At 38.9% G+C, this 18,890-nt stretch overlaps 1 protein-coding gene across 1 annotated transcript in view; it reads right to left on the bottom strand.

The window, feature by feature from the left end:
* INTS4 (integrator complex subunit 4) overlaps positions 1 to 18,890 on the bottom strand; it is a 115,056-nt gene that overhangs the window by 83,180 nt on the left and 12,986 nt on the right. The window contains exons 3-4 of the mRNA XM_024255311.3: positions 18,448 to 18,565; positions 16,000 to 16,106 (exon numbers count right to left, since the gene is read on the bottom strand). Coding sequence (XP_024111079.2) covers positions 16,000 to 16,106; positions 18,448 to 18,565 — 225 coding nt within the window. The remainder of the gene's footprint in view (positions 1 to 15,999; positions 16,107 to 18,447; positions 18,566 to 18,890) is intronic.

Raw genomic sequence — 18,890 nt, forward strand, 5'->3', positions numbered from 1 at the left:
GCGAGGCCCCATTTCTTTAAAAAAAAAAATTTATAGCCGGGTGTGGTGGCACACACCTGTAATCCCAGCTACTCGGGAGGCTGAGGCCAGAGAACTGCTTGAACCCAGGAGGTGGAGGTTTCAGTGAGCCAAGATCACGCCACTGCACTCCAGCCTGAGCAACAGAGCAAGACTCTGTCTCAAACCGCGCCCCCTAAAAAACCAAAAACAAAACAAATGAACTATTTATATTTAGTATAAAAACATCATCTCTCATGACTAAACTGTTGATTGCACCTCTGTTACAAACACTTTGATTTTCAAGCAATAAACTAAATCCTTCTAGCTTCTGTTAACCAGGCAACAATAATGCACAATCAATGTATTACTGCATACTGAATCTTAGCCCAAAAGAGAGTCTCATGCTCTCAGGGAAACAATTACAATTTTATGATGTCCTTCCCCTACAGATCATTTCTTGCATCAAGGTCATCATCATGAAGAACTGCTTTTCTTTATACTGTTGGATAAAAACTTATTAATTAAAAAAAAATTGCTAAGTGTCTGCAGATGCTATTTGGATGTTACACACCTTGTCAGGCCATTAAAGTGCCATCATTTTTATATTAATGGAGCAAGTAAGCAAACCACATCCCCAATAATAAGACCAATTTGTGTCAAAAACAAAAATTAATTTACAATTTTGCTATATATTAAAAAATGGTTCTGTATATCAACAAAATCTGAGAATGAAGTTGAATAAGACAAAAATAACATACTGATCCATTCAGCATCGATATGGATTTTTTTTTCTTTTGAGATAAGGGTCTCGCTCTGTCACCCAGGCTGGAGTGCAGTGTTGCAATCAGCATTCACTGCAACCTTGGCCTAACAAGCTCAAGAGATACTCCCACCTCAGTCTCCTGAGTAGCTGGGACCACAGGTGTGTGCCATCACACCTGCCTAATTTTTAAAATCTTTGTAGAGATGGGATGTTGCCATATTGCCCAGACTGGTTTCAAACTCTTGGGCTCAGGTGATCCTTGATATGAATAGTTTTTAAGGACAGGTAACAATTTGGTGTATTCTGTATGCAGATTCTAATGGATACCCTCTTTTAACAAGAACTTTGTTCTCCCAGAAAAATCTTTACAAATAGAAAAGAAAACAGAAGACCCTCAATTTCAGTTGTGCAGATGCTACACAAGAAAACTGCATTAATTTCCTGTCAAGTCTTTGAACTACATCTATCCATCTCTCAAATGAGGATTAGCTATCCAATAAGTGAAATGATTAAGGAGAGGATAAATGAGAAGAACTTTGAAAAGTATCCAAAAGCATGACTTTCCTCCTACTGTGATACAAAGAATATAACAGAGTAACATCCTGTATTTAAAAATTATTATTGGCCGGGTGCAGTGGCTCACGCCTGTAATCCCAGCACTTTGGGAGGCCAAGGCGGGTGGATCATGAGGTCAGGAGATCGAGACCATCCTGGCTAACATGGTGAAACCCCATCTCTACTAAAAAAAAATACAGAAAAAATTAGCCAGGCATGGTCGCGGGCACCTGTAGTCCCAGCTACTCGGGAGGCTGAGGCAGGAGAACAGCATTAACCCAGGAGGTGGAGCTCGCAGTGAGCCAAGATCGCGCCACTGCACTCCAGCCTGGGTGACAGAGCGAGACTCTTTCTCAAAAATAAAAATAAAAATAAAAAATAAAAATAAAAATTATTATAGAGACAATTTAAACTTCAAAAAATAATGATTATACTATTACACAGTAAATAAAACAGGAGACGAATGGAAGGAAGGAGGAAGGAATGAGGAAGGGCAAGTGCAGGGAGGGAGGGAGGGAAAGTAGGAAGGAAAGAAGAGAGGGAGGGAGGGGATGCAAGCTCTCTTTATGGTAATAACAACGTCAGGCAAGATTTAATAACAGTTGCTAAAATGGTGGGTAGTTTGATAAGGAAGAGCATATTTACATAATCTCAAAGTATCTCTCCACAAATTATCTATTTTTGATTTTAATGTTTTATTATAGTCATAGTTATATATATTTATGGGATACAATGTGATACTTTAATACATGTATGCAATGTGGAATTATTAAACCAAGCTAATTAACATATATCCATCACCTATCATTTTTTGTGGTGAGACATTTGAAATATTCACTTAGGTTTTTGTTTTTTAAGAGACAACGTCTTCCTCTGTCACCTAGGCTGAAGTGTAGTGGCACAATCATAGCTCACATAGCCTGGAACTCCTGGGGTCAAGCAATCCTCCTCACTCAGTCTTAGACTACAGGTGCACGCCACCATGCCCAGCTACTTTTTTTACTTTTGTAGAGACAGAGTCTCGCCACATTGCCCAGGCTGGTCTTGAATTTCTGGACTCAAGCAAACCTCCCACGTCGACCTCACAAAGTGTTGGGATTACAGGTATGAGCCACTGCATCTCCCTACTCTTAGTTATTTTAAAATATACATTATTGTGGACTATAGTCACCTGCTATGTAATAGATCTCAAAACCTATTCCTCCTATTCCTCCTGTTGAGCAGAAACTTTATAACCTTTGACCAGCAACTCCCTGCTCCCTCACTTTACTACCACTCCTAGCCTCTGGTGATCATCACTCTACTCTCTTTGAGTTCAACTTTTTAAAATTACACATACAAATGAGATCATGTGGCATGTGCTTTTCTGTGCTTGACTTATGTCACTTAGTATAATGTCTTCAAGGTTCATACATGTTGTCATGAATGACAGGATCTCCTTCATTTACAAGGCTGAATAGTATTCCATTGCATGTTATACACCACATCTTCTTTATCCATTCATCTGCTGATAAACAGGTTGATTCCACACACTGGCTATTGTGAATACTGCTCCAATCAACTTTGGAGTGCAAGCATCCCTTCAACATACTGATTTCAATTCCTTTAGACATATACCCGGAAGTGGGATGGCTAGATCACATGCTAGTTCTATTTTCAGTTTTTTGAGACCTTCATCTTGTTTTCCATAAATAGTTGTACTAATTTACATCTTTGCCAACAGTGTACGAGGGTTTCCTTGTCTCCCCATGCCAACACTTGTTATTGTTCATCTTTTTTATAAAAACCATTCTAATAGATGTGAGGTGACATCTCACTTAATTTGCATTTTCCCGACGCTTGGTGATGTTGTACACTTTTTCATGAACCTGTTGGTCATCTGTATGAAGTGTCTGTCCTGGTCCTTTGCCCATTTTTTAGCCAGGTTTTGTTGTTGTTGCTACTTAGTTGAATTCCTTATATATTTTGGATATTAGCCCTTGTCAGATATATGGTTTACACATTTTTTTTTACCTCTATGGGTTGGTTGTCTCTTCACTTAGTTTCTTTTCTTGTACAGAAACTATTTAGTTTGATACAGTCCCATTTGTCTATTTTTTGTTGTTGGTTGGTTGCCTGCTCTTTTAAAGTCACAACAAAAAATCATTGCCCAGATCAATGCCACAGAGCTTTCCCTGTTTTCTTCTAGTAGTTTTACAGTTTCAGGTCTTATGTTTTAAGTCTTTAATCCACTCAGTTCAAGTATGTGTATGACGTAAGGGTCTAATTTCATTCTCCTGCATGTGAATGACCACTTCTCCCAGCATCATCTATTGAATACATTGTCCTTTACCCAGTGTGTGTTCTTGGCACCACTGTCAAAAATCAGCTGACCATAAATGCATGGGTTTGTTTCTGGGCTTTCTATCCTGTTCCTTTGGTACTGTTTTTATGCCAGTACCATGTTGTTTTGACTACAAATGCTTTATAATATATTTTGAAAATAGTGAATGTAATGCCTCTGGCTTTGTTCTTTTTGTTCAAAATTGTTTTGCTATTCAGTCTTTTGTGGTTTCACACAAACTTTAAAGATTTTTTTTCTATTTCTGTGAAAAATGATATTGGAATTTTGACAGGGATTACACTGAATCTGTAGATCATTTTGGGTAATATGGACATTTTAACATATTAATTCTTCCAACCCATGAATTTTAGGGAACTATCATACTGTTTTCCACAATGGCTGCACTATTTTGCACTACTACTATCAATGCACAAGGGTTCCAATCCTTGCCAATACTTTTTTTTTCTTTTTGGCAACAGCTATCCTAATGGGTATGAAGTGGTATCTCACTGTGGTTTTGATTTTCTTTCCCTAATGATTAGCGATTAGTGATATTAAGCATCTTTTCATATTGGCTTATTGACCACCTATATGTCTTCTTTGGAAAAATGAGTTTCCTTAAGGAACTCATGACCCAACAGTCATAGTTACAAAAGAAATGCAATACCTTATAACTGCATTTGGAGATGGGCCCTTTCAGGAGGTAATTAAGGTTAAATGAGGTCATAAGGATGGGACTCTAGTGTCCTTATGAGAGCTCTCTCTCCTCATGCACAGGGGAGAGGCCATATGCCCACACAGTGACTGGGCAGTTGTCTTTAAGCCAGGTAGAGAGACTTCACTAGGAACTGAATTTGCCAGCACCTTAATCTTAGATTCTAGACTTCAGAAACATGAGAAATTTCTGTTGTTTAAGCCATCCAGCCTGTGGCATTTTGTTATGGCAGCCCTTACAGAGGTATATCCCAGAAGTGAATTGTTGGGTCATTTGGCAATTCTATTTTTAATTTTGGGGATCAAATAACTCTATAATCAAAACCTGGCAGACACCACCTAAGCCAAGTATCAAAGGCAACATCATCAACAAGTCAAACGTCATCTGTGCCTCATGATGTTATACATTATGAGGGACACAAAATTCTGTTATATTCTTGTCAAAATGCATTGGCTGAATCTAAACTGAAAATATCAGATAAAACCAGATTGCAAGACATTTTACAAAATAAATGCCCTACACTCTTCAAAAATGTCAAGGTAATTAAAGACAAAGAAAGGCTGAGTGATCTTTTCAGATTAAGGAAAACAAAGAGATATGAAAACTAAATATAGTCATGCATCAATTACCAACAAGGATACATTCTGAGAAATGCATCATTAGGTGATTTCATCATTGTGCAAACATCAGAGTGTACTTACCCAAACCTAGATTATAAAGCCTACTACACCTAGACTACATGATATAGCCTAATGCTCCTAGGCTATAAACCTGTACAACATGTTACTGTACCAAATATTGTAGGCAACTGTAACATAATGGTATTTGTGTATCTAAACATATCTACACATAGAAAAAGTACAGTAAAAATATAATATTATAACCTTATGGGACCACTGTTGTATATGCAGTCCATCCTTGATTGAAATGTCATTATTATGTGATGCATGCTGTAATTGATATCCTTAAAAAATACATATGAAGCATTTACTTCGGTGGGAAAATGGCATGATTTCTCCAATTTACTTAAATGGTACATTATTCAGCTGTAAAAAGGAAGAAAATTCTGACACATGTTACGATGTGGATGAACTCTGGGGACATTATGCTAAGAAAAATAAGCTAGGCACAAAAGGGCAAATATTGCATGATTCCACTTACCTGAAGTCCCTACAGTAGTCAAATTTATAAAAACAGAATATAGAATGGTGGTTGTTAGGGACTAGGGGATGGGGACATGGGGAGTTACTGTTTAATAGGTATAGAGTTTCAGTTCTGCAAAACAAAAACAGCTCTGTCAATGAAGGGTGGTGATGATCACACAACTTTGTGAATATACTTAATGCCACTAAACAGTATGTTTTAAAACGGTTGACATGGTAAATTTTATGTTAATCTGTATTTTATGAAAAACTTAAACACTTAATTACCATATGACCCCAAAATTCCTCTCCTTAGTACACATCCCAGAGAACTGAAAACATATATATATTAAGCAAAAACTTGTAAGTGAATATTCATAGCAGCATTATTCAAATTAGCCAAAACGTGGAAAAAATGTAAATGTTGATAAATTCACCAAAATTCAATGAAGTATAATTTTTTTTCTTGTGTTTATTTATTTTGAGACAGAGTCTCACTCTGTCGCCCAGGATGGGGTGCAGTGGCGTGATCTCAGCTCACTGCAGCCTCTGCCTCCCTGGTTCAAGTGATTCTCATGCCTCAGCCATCAGGGTAGCTGGGATTACCACCACACCCGGCTAATTTTTGTATTTTTAGTAGACAGGGTTATCATCATGTTGGCCAGGCTGGTCTCAAACTTCTGGCCTCAAGTGATCTGCCTGCTGTGGCCTCCCAGAGTGCTGGGATTACAAGTGTGAGCCACCACGCCAGGCCTGAAGTATAAATTTTTAATAGCTGTGATAACATATAATACACATACCATGCAATTCTCCCAGAAAACGTATGCAATTCTCCCAGATAACATGTACAATTCAATGGTATGTATGTATAGGTGTATGTATGTATATGTATGTATGTATTTAGGAATGAATGAATAAATGACAGGGCCTCGCTCTGTCGCCCAGGGTGGAACGCAGTGATATCATCATAGCTCACTGCAGCCTTGACCTCCTGGGCTCAAGTAATCCTCTCACCTCAGCCTCCCAAAGTAGCTGGGGCTACAGATGTGCACCATCACACCTGCTAGTTCTTTTGCACAGATGAGGTCTCATTGTGTTGCTCAAGCTGATCTTGAACACCTGCAATCAAGCGAGCTTCCCACCTTGGCCTCCCAAAGCATTAGGATTACAGGCATGAGCTACTGCACCTGGCCAATTCAATGCTTTTCAGTACTGCACATATATGCACAACCATCACCACAGTCAGTTTTCAAACATTATCTTACAGAAAGATCCCCCTCCTGCAAAAAAAAAAAAAAAAAAAAAGCCATTCTGTATCCTTTAGCTATCAACCTCCTATCTCTCTGTTCGCCTAAGCCCTAATCAACCACTAATGTACTTTCTGTCTCTATAGACTTAACCTATTACGGAAATTTAATATAAACTGAATCATGTAATAGGTGGTCGTTTGTGTCTGGCTTCTTTCACTTAGCACAATGTTTTCAAAGTCCAACGAAGCTGTAGAATGTACTGGTATTTTATTCTTTTTAATGGCCAAATAATATTCTAACGTGCATTATTTATCAATTCATCACCTGATGGTCATTTGACTTGCTCCCACCTTTGACTATTATGAATGCTGCTGCTACAAACATCCATAGGGCCAGGTGCAGTGGCTCATGCCTGTAATCCCAGAACTTTGGGAGGCTGAGGCGGGCAGATCACCTGAGGTCAAGAATTCGAGACCAGGCTGGCCAACATGGTGAAATCCCATCTCTATTAAAAATACAAAAAAATTAGCCAGGCGTAGTGGTGGGCACCTGCAGTCCCAGCTACTCAGAAGGCTGAGGCAGGAGAATTGCTTGAACCCAGGAGGCAGAGGTTGCAGTGAGCCAAGATCACACCACTGCACTCCAGCTTGGACGACACAGTGACTCCATCTGGGGAAAAAAAAAAATTCATATACAAACTTCTTAGTTAATATGTTTCAGTTTGTTGGTAGATATCTACAAGCAGAACAGCTGGGTCCTATGGTAAGGCTATTTTTAATTTTTTGAGGAACTGCCAGACTGTTTTTGAAAGCAGCTGAGCAAACACCAGGCACAGTGGCTCACTCCTGTAATCCTAGCACTTGGGGAGGCTGAGGCAAGCAGATCTCTTGAGCTCAGGAGTTCAAGACCAGCCTGGGTAACATGCCAAAACTCCATCTCTACAAAAAATACAAAAGTTAACCAGGCGTGGTGGCATGCACCTATAGTCCCAGCTACTTGGGAGGCTGAGGCAGGAGGATCACTTGAGCCTGGGAGGCGGTTTTATTACAGCCATCCTAGAAATGTGAGATGGCATCTCATTGTGGGTTTTTTGTCTTTTGTTTTCAGACAGAGTCTTTCTCTGTCACTCAGGCTGGAATGCAATGGGAAGATCTTGGCTCACTGCAACCTCCGCCTCCCAGGTTCGAGCCTCATGCCTCAGCCTCCCAAGTAGCTGGGATTACAGGCGCCCACCATCATGCCTGGCTAATTTTTGTATTTTTAGTAGAAACAGGGTTTCATCATGTTGGCCAGGCTGGTCTCGAACTCCTGATCTCAAGTGATCCAGCTGCCTTGGCCTCCCACAGTGCTGGGATTACAGGCATGAGCCACAGCACCCAGCTCATTGTGGTTTTGATATGCATTTCCCTAGTGACAGGTGATGTTAAGCTTTTGTGTTGTATGTTTATCTTTTTTGTATATCTATTTGGCAGTGGATTATTCGATTTTTTGTAATACCTATTCAGATCTTTTGCCCATGTTAGTTTAATACTTTTTTTTTTAATTTGCCACTTTCCCTCCTCTGTCATGTTTTTAATTGGGTTGTTTGTATTTTTATTATTGGGTTGTAAGAGTTCCTTAGATAGTCTAAATACAATTACCAGCCGGGCAAAGTGGCTCACGCTGTAATCCCAGCACTTTGGGAAGCCAAGGTGGGTGGATCACTTGAGGTCAGGAGTTTGAGGTCAGCCTGACCAACATAGTGAAACCCCGTCTCTACCAAAAATACAAAAAATCAGCTGGGCACACGCCTGTAATCCCAGCTACTAAGGAGGCTGAAGCAGGAGAACCACTTGAACCTGGAAGGCAGAGGTTGCAGTAAGCCGAGGTCAAGCCACCACTGCACCTCCAGCCTGGATGACAAAGTGAGACTCCAACTCAAAAAAAAAAAAAAACAAAAATACAATTACCTCATTATATATATGATTCACAAATATTTTTTTCCCATACTGTGGGTTGTCTTTTCACCTTCTTGGGTCCCCTCAAAAACAAGTTTTCAGTTTTGGTGAAACCCAATTTATTTACTTTTTTCTTTTACCACATGTGCTTTTGTTAAATCTAATAATCCACTCCCAAATCCAAGGACACGAAAATTTATTACTATATTTTCTTCTAAGGGGTTTATAATTTTAGCTTACATATATTTAGGTCTTTGATTCATTTTGAGTTAATTTTTGCATGGTGTGAGGTAAGTTTCCAACTTTCTTCTTTTACACGTGGATAGACAGTTGTCCCAACACCATGCATTGAAAAGACAATTTTTTTCTCCATTGAATGGTACTGGCATCCATACAGAAAATCAGTTGACCAAAGACACATGAGTTTATTTCTTCTCCTTCTTCTTTTTTTGTTAGAGACAGGGTCTTTCTGTGTCACTCAGGCTGGACTGCAGTAGCGCAGTCTCGGCGCACTGGCAGCCTCAACCTCCCAGGCTTAAGCAATCCTCCCATCTCAGCTTCCCGAGTAGCTCAGACTACAGGCACACACCACCACTTGTGGCTAGTTTTTATATTTTTTGTAGAGATGGGGTTTTGCCATGTTGCCCAGGCTGGTCTCAAACTCCTGGGCTCAAGTGATCTGCTCACCTCAGCCTCCCAAAGTAGTGGGATTACAGGTGTGAGCCACCACACCCAGCCAATTTCTTGACTCTCAATACTTTTTTTTTATTTTTGAGACAGAGTCTCACTCTGTCGCCCAGGTTGGAGTGTAGTGGTGCAATCACAGCTCACTGCAACCTCCGCCTCCCAGGTTCAAGCGATTTTCCTGCCTCAGACTCCCCAGTAGCTGGGATTACAGGCATGTGCCATCACACCTGGCTAATTTTTGTATTTTTAGTAGAGACAGAGTTTCACCATGTTGGCCAGGCTGGTCTCAAACTCCTGACCTCAAGTGATCTGCCTATCATGGCCTCCCAAAGTGCTAGGATTACAGGCATGAGCCACCATGCCTGGACTTGACTCTCAATTCTATTCCACTTATCTTTACACCTATCTTCATATAGTACCACAGTATCTGGATTTACTGGTGCTTCTTTTGTTAGATTTATTCGTAAGTTTTCTTTTGTGGTTTTTTTTTTTTTTTTTTTTTTAATACACATAGGGTCTCACTCTGCTGCCCAGGCTTAGTGGAGTGGCATAATCAAGGCTCATAAGGCTCACTGCAGCCTTGTCCACCTAGGTTCAAACAATTCTGTCTCCTCAGCTTCCCAAATAGCGGAGACTACAGGCATGTGCTACCATACCTGACTAATTTTTTCAATTTTTAGTAGAGATGAGATCTCACTGAGTTGCCCAGGCTGGTCTCCAGTTCCTGAGCTCAAAAGATTCTATTGCCTCAACCTCGCAAAGTGCTGGGATTACAGGCAAGAGGCACCACCACACCCAGCCATAAGTATTATTTTTGATGCTACTGTAATTGAATTATTTTCCTAATTTCATTTTCATATTGTTCACTGCAAGTGTATATAAATACAATTTATATTTTGTATGCTGATTTTGTATCCTGCAATCTTGCTAAACTCATTTATTACTTCCAACAGTTTTTCAGTGGATTCCCTAGGATTTTCTACATACAAGGTTATGTTACCTGTGAATACGGGGAGATAATTTTACTTTTTCCTTTCCAACATAGAGGACTTTTATTTCTTTTCTATGCCTAATAGCCCTCGCAAGAACCTCTAGTACAATGTTAAACAGAAGTGAAGAAAAATATAATGACCTATTTGTTTCGTTTCTCATTTTAGGGAGAAAGCATTCAATCTGTCAAAATTAAGTATGATACTTCCTGTCAGGTTTTTTTTTTTAGATTCCATTTACGAGGGTCAGGAAGTTCCATCTATTCCTGACCTATTCTATCCTAAAGCCTAAAAATATTACAAGATATTTTATGTGTTCTTATAACACAAGGGTGTTAAGAGTTTGTTAAATGCTTTTTCATTTATTGTTATGATCATGTTTTTAATCCTCGATAGTGTATTACATTCATTTGTTTTCAGATACTAAACCAACCTTGCATTCCTGGAATCAATCCCACTTGATTATGGTATATACTACTTGTATGTTGCTGGAGTTGATTTGCTAGTATTTTGTTAAAGATATTTGGATCCACATTCATAAGAGTCACTGGTCTGTAGTTTTCGTTTCTTGTGATGTCTTTTGTCTGTTTCTGATAACTCATAGGATGAGTTTGGAAGTGTTCTCTCCTGTTCTATTTCTTGGGAGAGTTTGTAAAGAATTTGCATTAATTCTTATTTCAACATTTGGTAGAATTCACCAATGAAGCCATTGAGGCCTGAGCTTTTCTTTGTAGGGATTTGTTTAGTTGGTTTTCTTAATCACTAATTCAATTACTTTACTTGTCATAAATCTATTCAGATTGTCTATTTCTTCAGTCATTTTCAGTAGTTTTTGTCTTTCTAATAATTTGTCCACTTCAACTAAGTTATCTAATTTACTGGTATACAATTTTTCTTTTCTTTTTTTTTTTTTTTTTTGAGATGGAGTCTTGCTCTGTCGCCCAGGCTGGAGTGCAATGGCGCGATCTCAGCTCACTGCAATCTCTGCCTCCCAGGTTCAAGTGATTCTTCTGCCTCAGCCTCCTGAGTAGCTGGGATTACAGGCACGCACCACCACACCCAGCTAATTTTTGTATTTTTAGTAGAGACGGGGTTTCACCATGTCGTTCAGGCTGGTCTCAAACTCCTGACCTCGTGATCTGCCCACCTCAGCCTCCCAAAGTGCTGGGATTACAGGTGTGAGCCACTGCACCCAGCCTATGATTTTTCATAATATTAACTTATAATCCTTTTTAGTTCTGTCAGGTCTGTAATAATGTCTTTTTTTTAAATTTTCTGAGCCAAGGTCTTGCTCTGCCACCCAGGCTAGAGTGCAGTGGCACAATCACAGCTCATTGCAGTCTCAACCTCCCAGGCACAGCAATCCTCCCATCTCAGCCTCCCAGGTAGCTGGGACTATAGGTACAAGCCACCATACCTGGCTAATTTTTTTGTTTTATGTAGATATGGGGTCTCCCTATGTGACCCAAGCCAGTCTTGAACTCCTAGGCTCAAGTGATCCTCCTGCCTTGACCTCTCAAACTGTGGGATTACAGACATAAGCCACCGCCCTCAACAGTATCTTCGCTTTTCCTTTTTTTTTCTAATATGTCCATCTTCTTGTCCTCTCATTTCCAAGTCTAGTAATTTGAGTCTTCTCTCTCTTTCTTGGTCAATATAACTAAAGGTTTGTCAATTTTGTTGATCTTTTCAGAGAAGCCAATTTGGTTTTGTTGATTATCTGTTGTTTTTCTATTCTGTTAAATTAATTTCTACTCTAATCTTTAGTATTCCCTTCCTTCACATGCTTTAAGTTTAATGGGCACTTCTTTTTCCAGCATCTTAAGTTGGAAGGTTAGGTTACTGATTTTAGATCCTTATTCTTGTTTTTTTTTTTATGATGGGCACTTAAAACTATAAACTTCTATAAGCACTGCTTTAGCTGCATCATTTTCTATTTTATTCATCTCAAAGTATTTTCTAATTTCCCTTTTGATTTCTTCATTGACTCATTAGTTACATAGAAGTATGTTGTTTAATTTCCAAGTTTGTGGGTTTACTAAATTTCTTCCTGTTAACTAGTTTATAATTTCATCTCACTGTGGTCAGAAAACATACTTTGTATCTAAGAGTAAATATTTGTATATAAATTATATCTCAATTACAAAAAAAAACACTTTTAGGCACATTGTATGATAAAGTCATAAACCAAAATGGCATTTGGCAGTAGAAACAGTGGTTGTAATTATGAATCACAGATAGTCTTCATTACTGTAGTCTGAAAAAGCTTGTGACAGATCTGCCATTGACAAACAGTTCCAACTTTTACCCTATTAAGAACCTCTACAGGCCAGGTGCAGTGGCTCACACCTGTAATCCCAGCACTCCGGGAGGCCGAGGTGGGCGGATCATGAGGTCAGGAGATCGAGACCATCCTGGCTAACGTGGTGAAACCCCGTCTCTACTAAAAATACAAAAATTAGCTGGGCGTGGTGGCACACACCTGTAGTCCCAGCTACTCGGGAGGCTGAGGCAGGAGAATTGCCTGAACCTGGGAGGCGGAGGTGTCAGTGAGCTGATATCACGTCACTGCACTCCAGCCTGGGCGACAAAGCGAGACTCTGTCTCAAAAAAAAAAAAAAGGAACCTCTACAAACAATTAAAAAAAAAAACACACACACAAACTCCATATGCTTAACTGGCAAAGGACATAAAAAGTTCATTCACATGAGAGGAAATACAAATAAAGGAAAAACATATGAAAAAGAAACCTCATTAGCAGTCTTTTCAAAAAAGAGATTTTTTAAAAACGAAGCATCATTTTCCACACACCAAATTAACAGCTTTATCTTTGATTTTTATTTAAACATTAATATCAAATGCTAGAATAATGCAGTGAAACTAGGCACTCTCATATACTGCTCGTGGGCATATAAACTGGAACACTTTGGAAAGCAATTTGACAAAAAGTATTAACAGCCTTAGCTGGGCACAGTAGTTCACACATGTAATCTCGGGCAACATAGCAAGACCGTCAACTTTTTTTCAAAAAAAAAAAGAACACAGCCTTAAAAAAAGTCTAGGCAAGGCACTGTGGCTTATGCCTGTGATCCCAGCACTTCAGGAGGTCAAAGTTGGAGGATCACTTGAGCCCAGGAGTTCGAGACCAGCCTAGGCAACACAATGAGACCCTGACTCTATTCTTCTCAGGGATCTAGAACTAGAAATACCATTTGACCCAGCCATCCCGTTACTGGGTATATACCCAAAGGATTATAAATCATGCTGCTATAAAGACACAAGCACACGTATGTTTATTGTGGCACTATTCACAATAGCAAAGACTTGGAACCAACCCAAATGTCCATCAATAATAGACTGGATTAAGAAAATGTGGCACATATACACCAGGGAATACTATGCAGCCATAAAAAAGGATGAGTTCATGTCCTTTGTAGGGACATGGATGAAGCTGGAAACCATCATTCTCAGCAAACTATCGTAAGGAGAAAAAACCAAACACCGCATGTTCTCACTCATAGGTGGGAACTGAACAATGACAACACATGGACACAGGAAGGGGAACATCACACACCGGGGCCTGTTGTGGGGTGGGGGAAGCGGGGAGGGATAGCATTTGGAGATATACCTAATGTTAAATGACGAGTTAATGGGTTCAGCACACCAACATGGTACATGTATACATATGTAACTAACCTGCACGTTGTGCACATGTACCCTAAAACTTAAAGTATAATAAAAAACAAATTAATAAAATAAAATAAAATAAAAATAAAAAATAAATTCTAAATGTTTTCAGTTAGTAATTTAGTAATTCTATTTTGATAGTCTGTGTTTCAGAAATAATTTTAAATACAGAAAATATTTTAGACTAACAATATTCCCTGCAGTATTATTTCCAATTAAATAAATGGCTACAATGTAAATTCAGTAATAGGTGAATAGTTATATAAAAAGTATGGTTTAATTATTAGACACAATATCACACAGCCATTACAAATTATGTTTATAAAACACATACAAGAAAAATACTTATGTTAGCAAAAAAGGAGCAAAATTATATCACAATATCACACAGCCATTACAAATTATGTTTATAAAACACATACAAGAAAAATACTTATGTTAGCAAAAAAGGAGCAAAATTATATGATTACAGCAATGTATTTAAAGAAAAAACAATGGCAAATGATTTGCATACAGAAAAAAAATCAGAAAGCCATATATCAAAAAACAAATAATGATTACCTTTGGGTAGTGAATTATGAATGCATTTTTCTTTACAGTTTTCAATATCTTTCCAAATTTTCTATGAGTACAAATTATTATAATAAAAAATATATTTGAGTATATAATATAAAATCTTATAGTTAAAAATATATTTAAAGCAGATTTAAGAACAGTTACTGCAGATATCACAACCCATTCATTATGACAATTCTCAGAAGCAAACTTCACAGATATATATTTTCTCTCACAGGGGAGACGTACTTACTCTCCCACACACATAATCCCTAGTTTTTTCCATTTAAGCTGTTTTTCTTTTTTTTTTTTAAAGACAGAGTCTCACTCTATCACCCAGACTGGAGTGCAGTGGCGCAATCTCCACTCACATAACCTCCGTCTTGCAGGTTCAAATGATTCTCCTGCCTCAGCCTCCCTAGTAGCTGGGATTACAGGCATGCATCACCGTGCCCGGCTAACTTTTTTTTGTATTTTTAGTAGAGATGGGGTTTCACCATGTTGGTCAGGCTGGTTTCAAACTCCTGATCTCAAATGATCCGCCCACCTCTGCCTCCCAAAGTGCTGGGATTACAGGTGTGAGCCACCACACCTGGCCCTATTTAAGCTTTTAGTATTGTACTTGTCAAAGTGTTTTTGGTTTTATGTATGTCTGTTTTTTAAGATAAATCAAGTAATCTTTCCTGCGTCTCTCAGATAGCTTTCTAATTTCAAGAATATAATACTCTAACACAATTCAAATGCATTTGACTTTTTTATATTCTCAAAGTTATCAAAAAGATCCAAAGTAAAATCAATTCTACAAGGTTCTAGGGGTTGCTGTGTATACAAAAAGAGGCTAATTAACCTCCAAATTAAATCAAAAGGCACAATTAATGTATTAATACATGTATTTAAAAATCAGAAAAAAAGAACGTACAAAACTTTTCCCATTTACTTGTGTATAGTTGGTCTGTTTATTGAAGCAACAAGGCATAATAAAAACAAAACAAGTTTGGGGTCAGAAAAAACAGAGTTTATACCCTGGTACTGCAACCTCCTATCTGTGCAAACTTAGACAAATCAGACTCCATAAATCTTAATTTTCACCTTTGTAAAACAGAAATAACAGTACTTACTTGAAGGATTGCGAGGACCAAATGAAAAACTGAATACAAAGCACCATAACAAGTAGAGTGCATTATTAGGCACAATATACACAGTAACTATGTACTGTAATTATTTTCATTTGTTTTGAAAGGATGAGGAAACACATTTTATAACAAGTGTACTTAACTTTATTCCTAATCCAACACCAAGAGATGAAAAAATGAGGTAGCTCTTAAAACCATTAATGGTCCTTAGCAGTCCTCAGTTACCAGTTTAGGATGGATCTGAGTAGATTTTATACTCTTACCTTGCAGGCCACATCAACTAATCGCATCTGGATAGCTTGATTCTCTGGTAGCTTAGTGCCAATTGCAAGCAAAGTATCCAGCAGTTGAGCTAGGACTTGATGAGACTCTAGAGAGGGAGATAGAAAGTTGGCTTGTAGAATTTCAAAAGGGGTAACTATATAAACTAATTTACTTGGGTAAAGAATGTAGATTGGCTAGGCGCAGTGACTCACAACTGTAATCCCAGCACTTTGAGAAGCTGAGGCAGGAGAATCCGATGAGCCCAGGAGTTCAAGACTAGCCTGGGCAACATAGGGAGACTCTGTTTCTACAAAAATAAATCTGAAAAAATGAGTCAGCCAGGTGGTGTGTGCCCAGAGTCTCAGCTACTAAGGAGGCCGAGGTAGAAGAACTGCTTGAGCCTCAGAGATCAAGGCAGCAGTGAGTCGTAATCGCGCCACAGCACTCCAGCCTGGGCAACAGAGCGAGACCCAGTCTTAAAAAAAACAGAAAAAAAAAATAGACTTTTGTCAACTGGGTTCTACTGTGTGATCCTTCATGCCTTCAACTAAAAGCTAAGTTCCTAAAGGGATCATGTTTAAATGTCTGAGTCCTCCATAGGATACAGTACAGTTCTATATACATAGTGTGCTCCAAAAATGTTTAGTGCTTGACTGATTCAAGAGTTTTTTCACACTAAGAAACAGAAAAAAAAAAAAAAGGCCAGCCACGGTGGTGGCTCATGCCTGTAATCCCAGCACTTTGGGAGGCTGAGGCAGGCAGATCATGAGGTCAGGAATTCGAGACCAGCCTGACCAACATGGTGAAACACCATCTCTACTAAAAACACAAAAAATAGCCAGGCATGGTGGCACACGCCTGTAATCCCAGCTACTCAGGAGGCTGAGGCAGGAGAATGGCTTGAACCCAGGAGGCGGAGGTTGCAGTGAGCCGAGATCGCTCCACTGCACTCCAGCCTAGGCGACAGAGCAAGACTCCATTTCAAAAAAAAAAAAAAGAAGAAACAGAAAAAAAAAAGTTTTCCATTGCCTTCAAGATAAAGTCCAAATATCCTAGAAGGCATATAATACATACACACCAGGCCTTCCATGTTGTCTATCCTTGCCTATCTTTCTAGCTTCATCTCTTTCAGGTCTCCTTTAACACTCTTTTTTCCAACTACTTATAATTCCATGCCCCCATCTTTGCTCAGGCTAACTTCTCTACGTAGAATGCCTTCCCCCACACCTGACTCCATTCTTGACCCCACTCCCCGCTGAACACCTAGTTATCCTTAAAATGTCACCTCTCACGTAGCTACAGTAAGAATTTTCCATGGGAAAAAATGATACTTCTGTACTGAAGCAATGTTATTATTTTGGTGCTTGTATTTATTTTATTTTATTTTTTGAGACAGCGTCTCGCTCTGTCACCCAGGCTGAAATGCAGTGGCATGATCATGGCTCACTGCAGCCTCAATCTCCTAGGCCCAAGAGGTCCTCACATTTTAGCCTCCCAAGCAGCTGGGATAAAGTTGTGAGCAACCATGTTTGGCTAATTTTTTAATATTTTGTAGAGACAAGATCTAATTATGTTGCCCAGACTGGTCTCAAATTCCTGGGCTCGAGGGATCCTCCCACCTTGACCTCCCAACATTTTGGTATTACAGGCCTAGCCTAACCTGTGCCTAGCCTGTTTTAGTGCTTTTAAAAATGTGTCTTGGCCAGGCACGGTGGCTCATGCCTGTAATTCCAGCACTTTGGGAGGCTGAAGTGGGTGGATCACAAGGTCAGGAGATCGAGACCATCCTGGCTAACATGGTGAAACCCTGTCTCTACTAAAAATACAAAAAAATCAGCCAGGGCGTGGTGGCGGGCACCTGTAGTCCCAGCTACTCGGAAGGCTGAGGCAGGAGAATGGCGTGAACCCAGGAGGCAGAGCTTGCAGTGAGCCGAGATCGTGCCACTGCACTCCAGCCTGGGAGACAGAACGAGACTCCGTTAAAAAAAAAAAATGTTTCTTGATGGAACAAGTACTGTATGTTCAGTTACGGGTTTCAGTGTAAGCTGAAATAATCCTTTTAGAAAGCAATAGGGTAATATATAGCAAGGGTCACTAACATGTTTGGACTTCTGGACTCCAGCCTGGAGTCAGGCTGCTCAATATATCAAGGCCCTGCCTCAAAACAAAAAACAAACAAGCAAAAAAAAAAAAAAATAGGGACGATAACGTCTATATCATATGTAAACTACCTCAAATATATGGTAGGTACCTGGCCAATAAATGACAGCTATTAAGAGATAAAACTGTATTTCTACTCTGATGTAAACATGTATATATGGTTTCATTAAATTATCCTCAAATTCCTCTTCAATAACAATCAACACAACAAAATTTTGTTCTAAATTCTATACAAAAAGAACTAAATATTTCTGCTCTGACTATAGAGCTTTTAAATTGCAACTTACTTTCATTCTGCAGGATGTTAATGGCATCATCCATAATGCAGTCTGGTGAAAATCCTGCTGTCTTTGATAATAAACCCAACAATGATGCAATTTTCAGTCTCACAGATGGATCATTCTCCTGGAAAAAAAGAAGCAGTTGTCACTTTGATGCTTTACACTCAGCTAACCAACAAACAGGAACATGGAAAACTAACATCCCAAAAGAGATTCAATGATCCAAGCATTCTATGGCATCATTTCTGAAAAATGAATTTTATATACTTCTGGAGAGACAGCTTTCTTTTTATTTATTTATTTATTTTTATTTATTTATTTATTTATTTTTTGAGATGGAGTTTTACTCTGCTGCCCAGGCTAGAGTACAGTGCGTGATCTTGGCTCACTGCAACCTCTGCCGAGGAGACAGCTTTCTCAGTTGATACATTACATCCAAATATTGCAAA

Source organism: Pongo abelii, chromosome 9, assembly GCF_028885655.2.
Source record: "Pongo abelii isolate AG06213 chromosome 9, NHGRI_mPonAbe1-v2.0_pri, whole genome shotgun sequence".
Lineage (NCBI taxonomy): Eukaryota > Metazoa > Chordata > Mammalia > Primates > Hominidae > Pongo > Pongo abelii.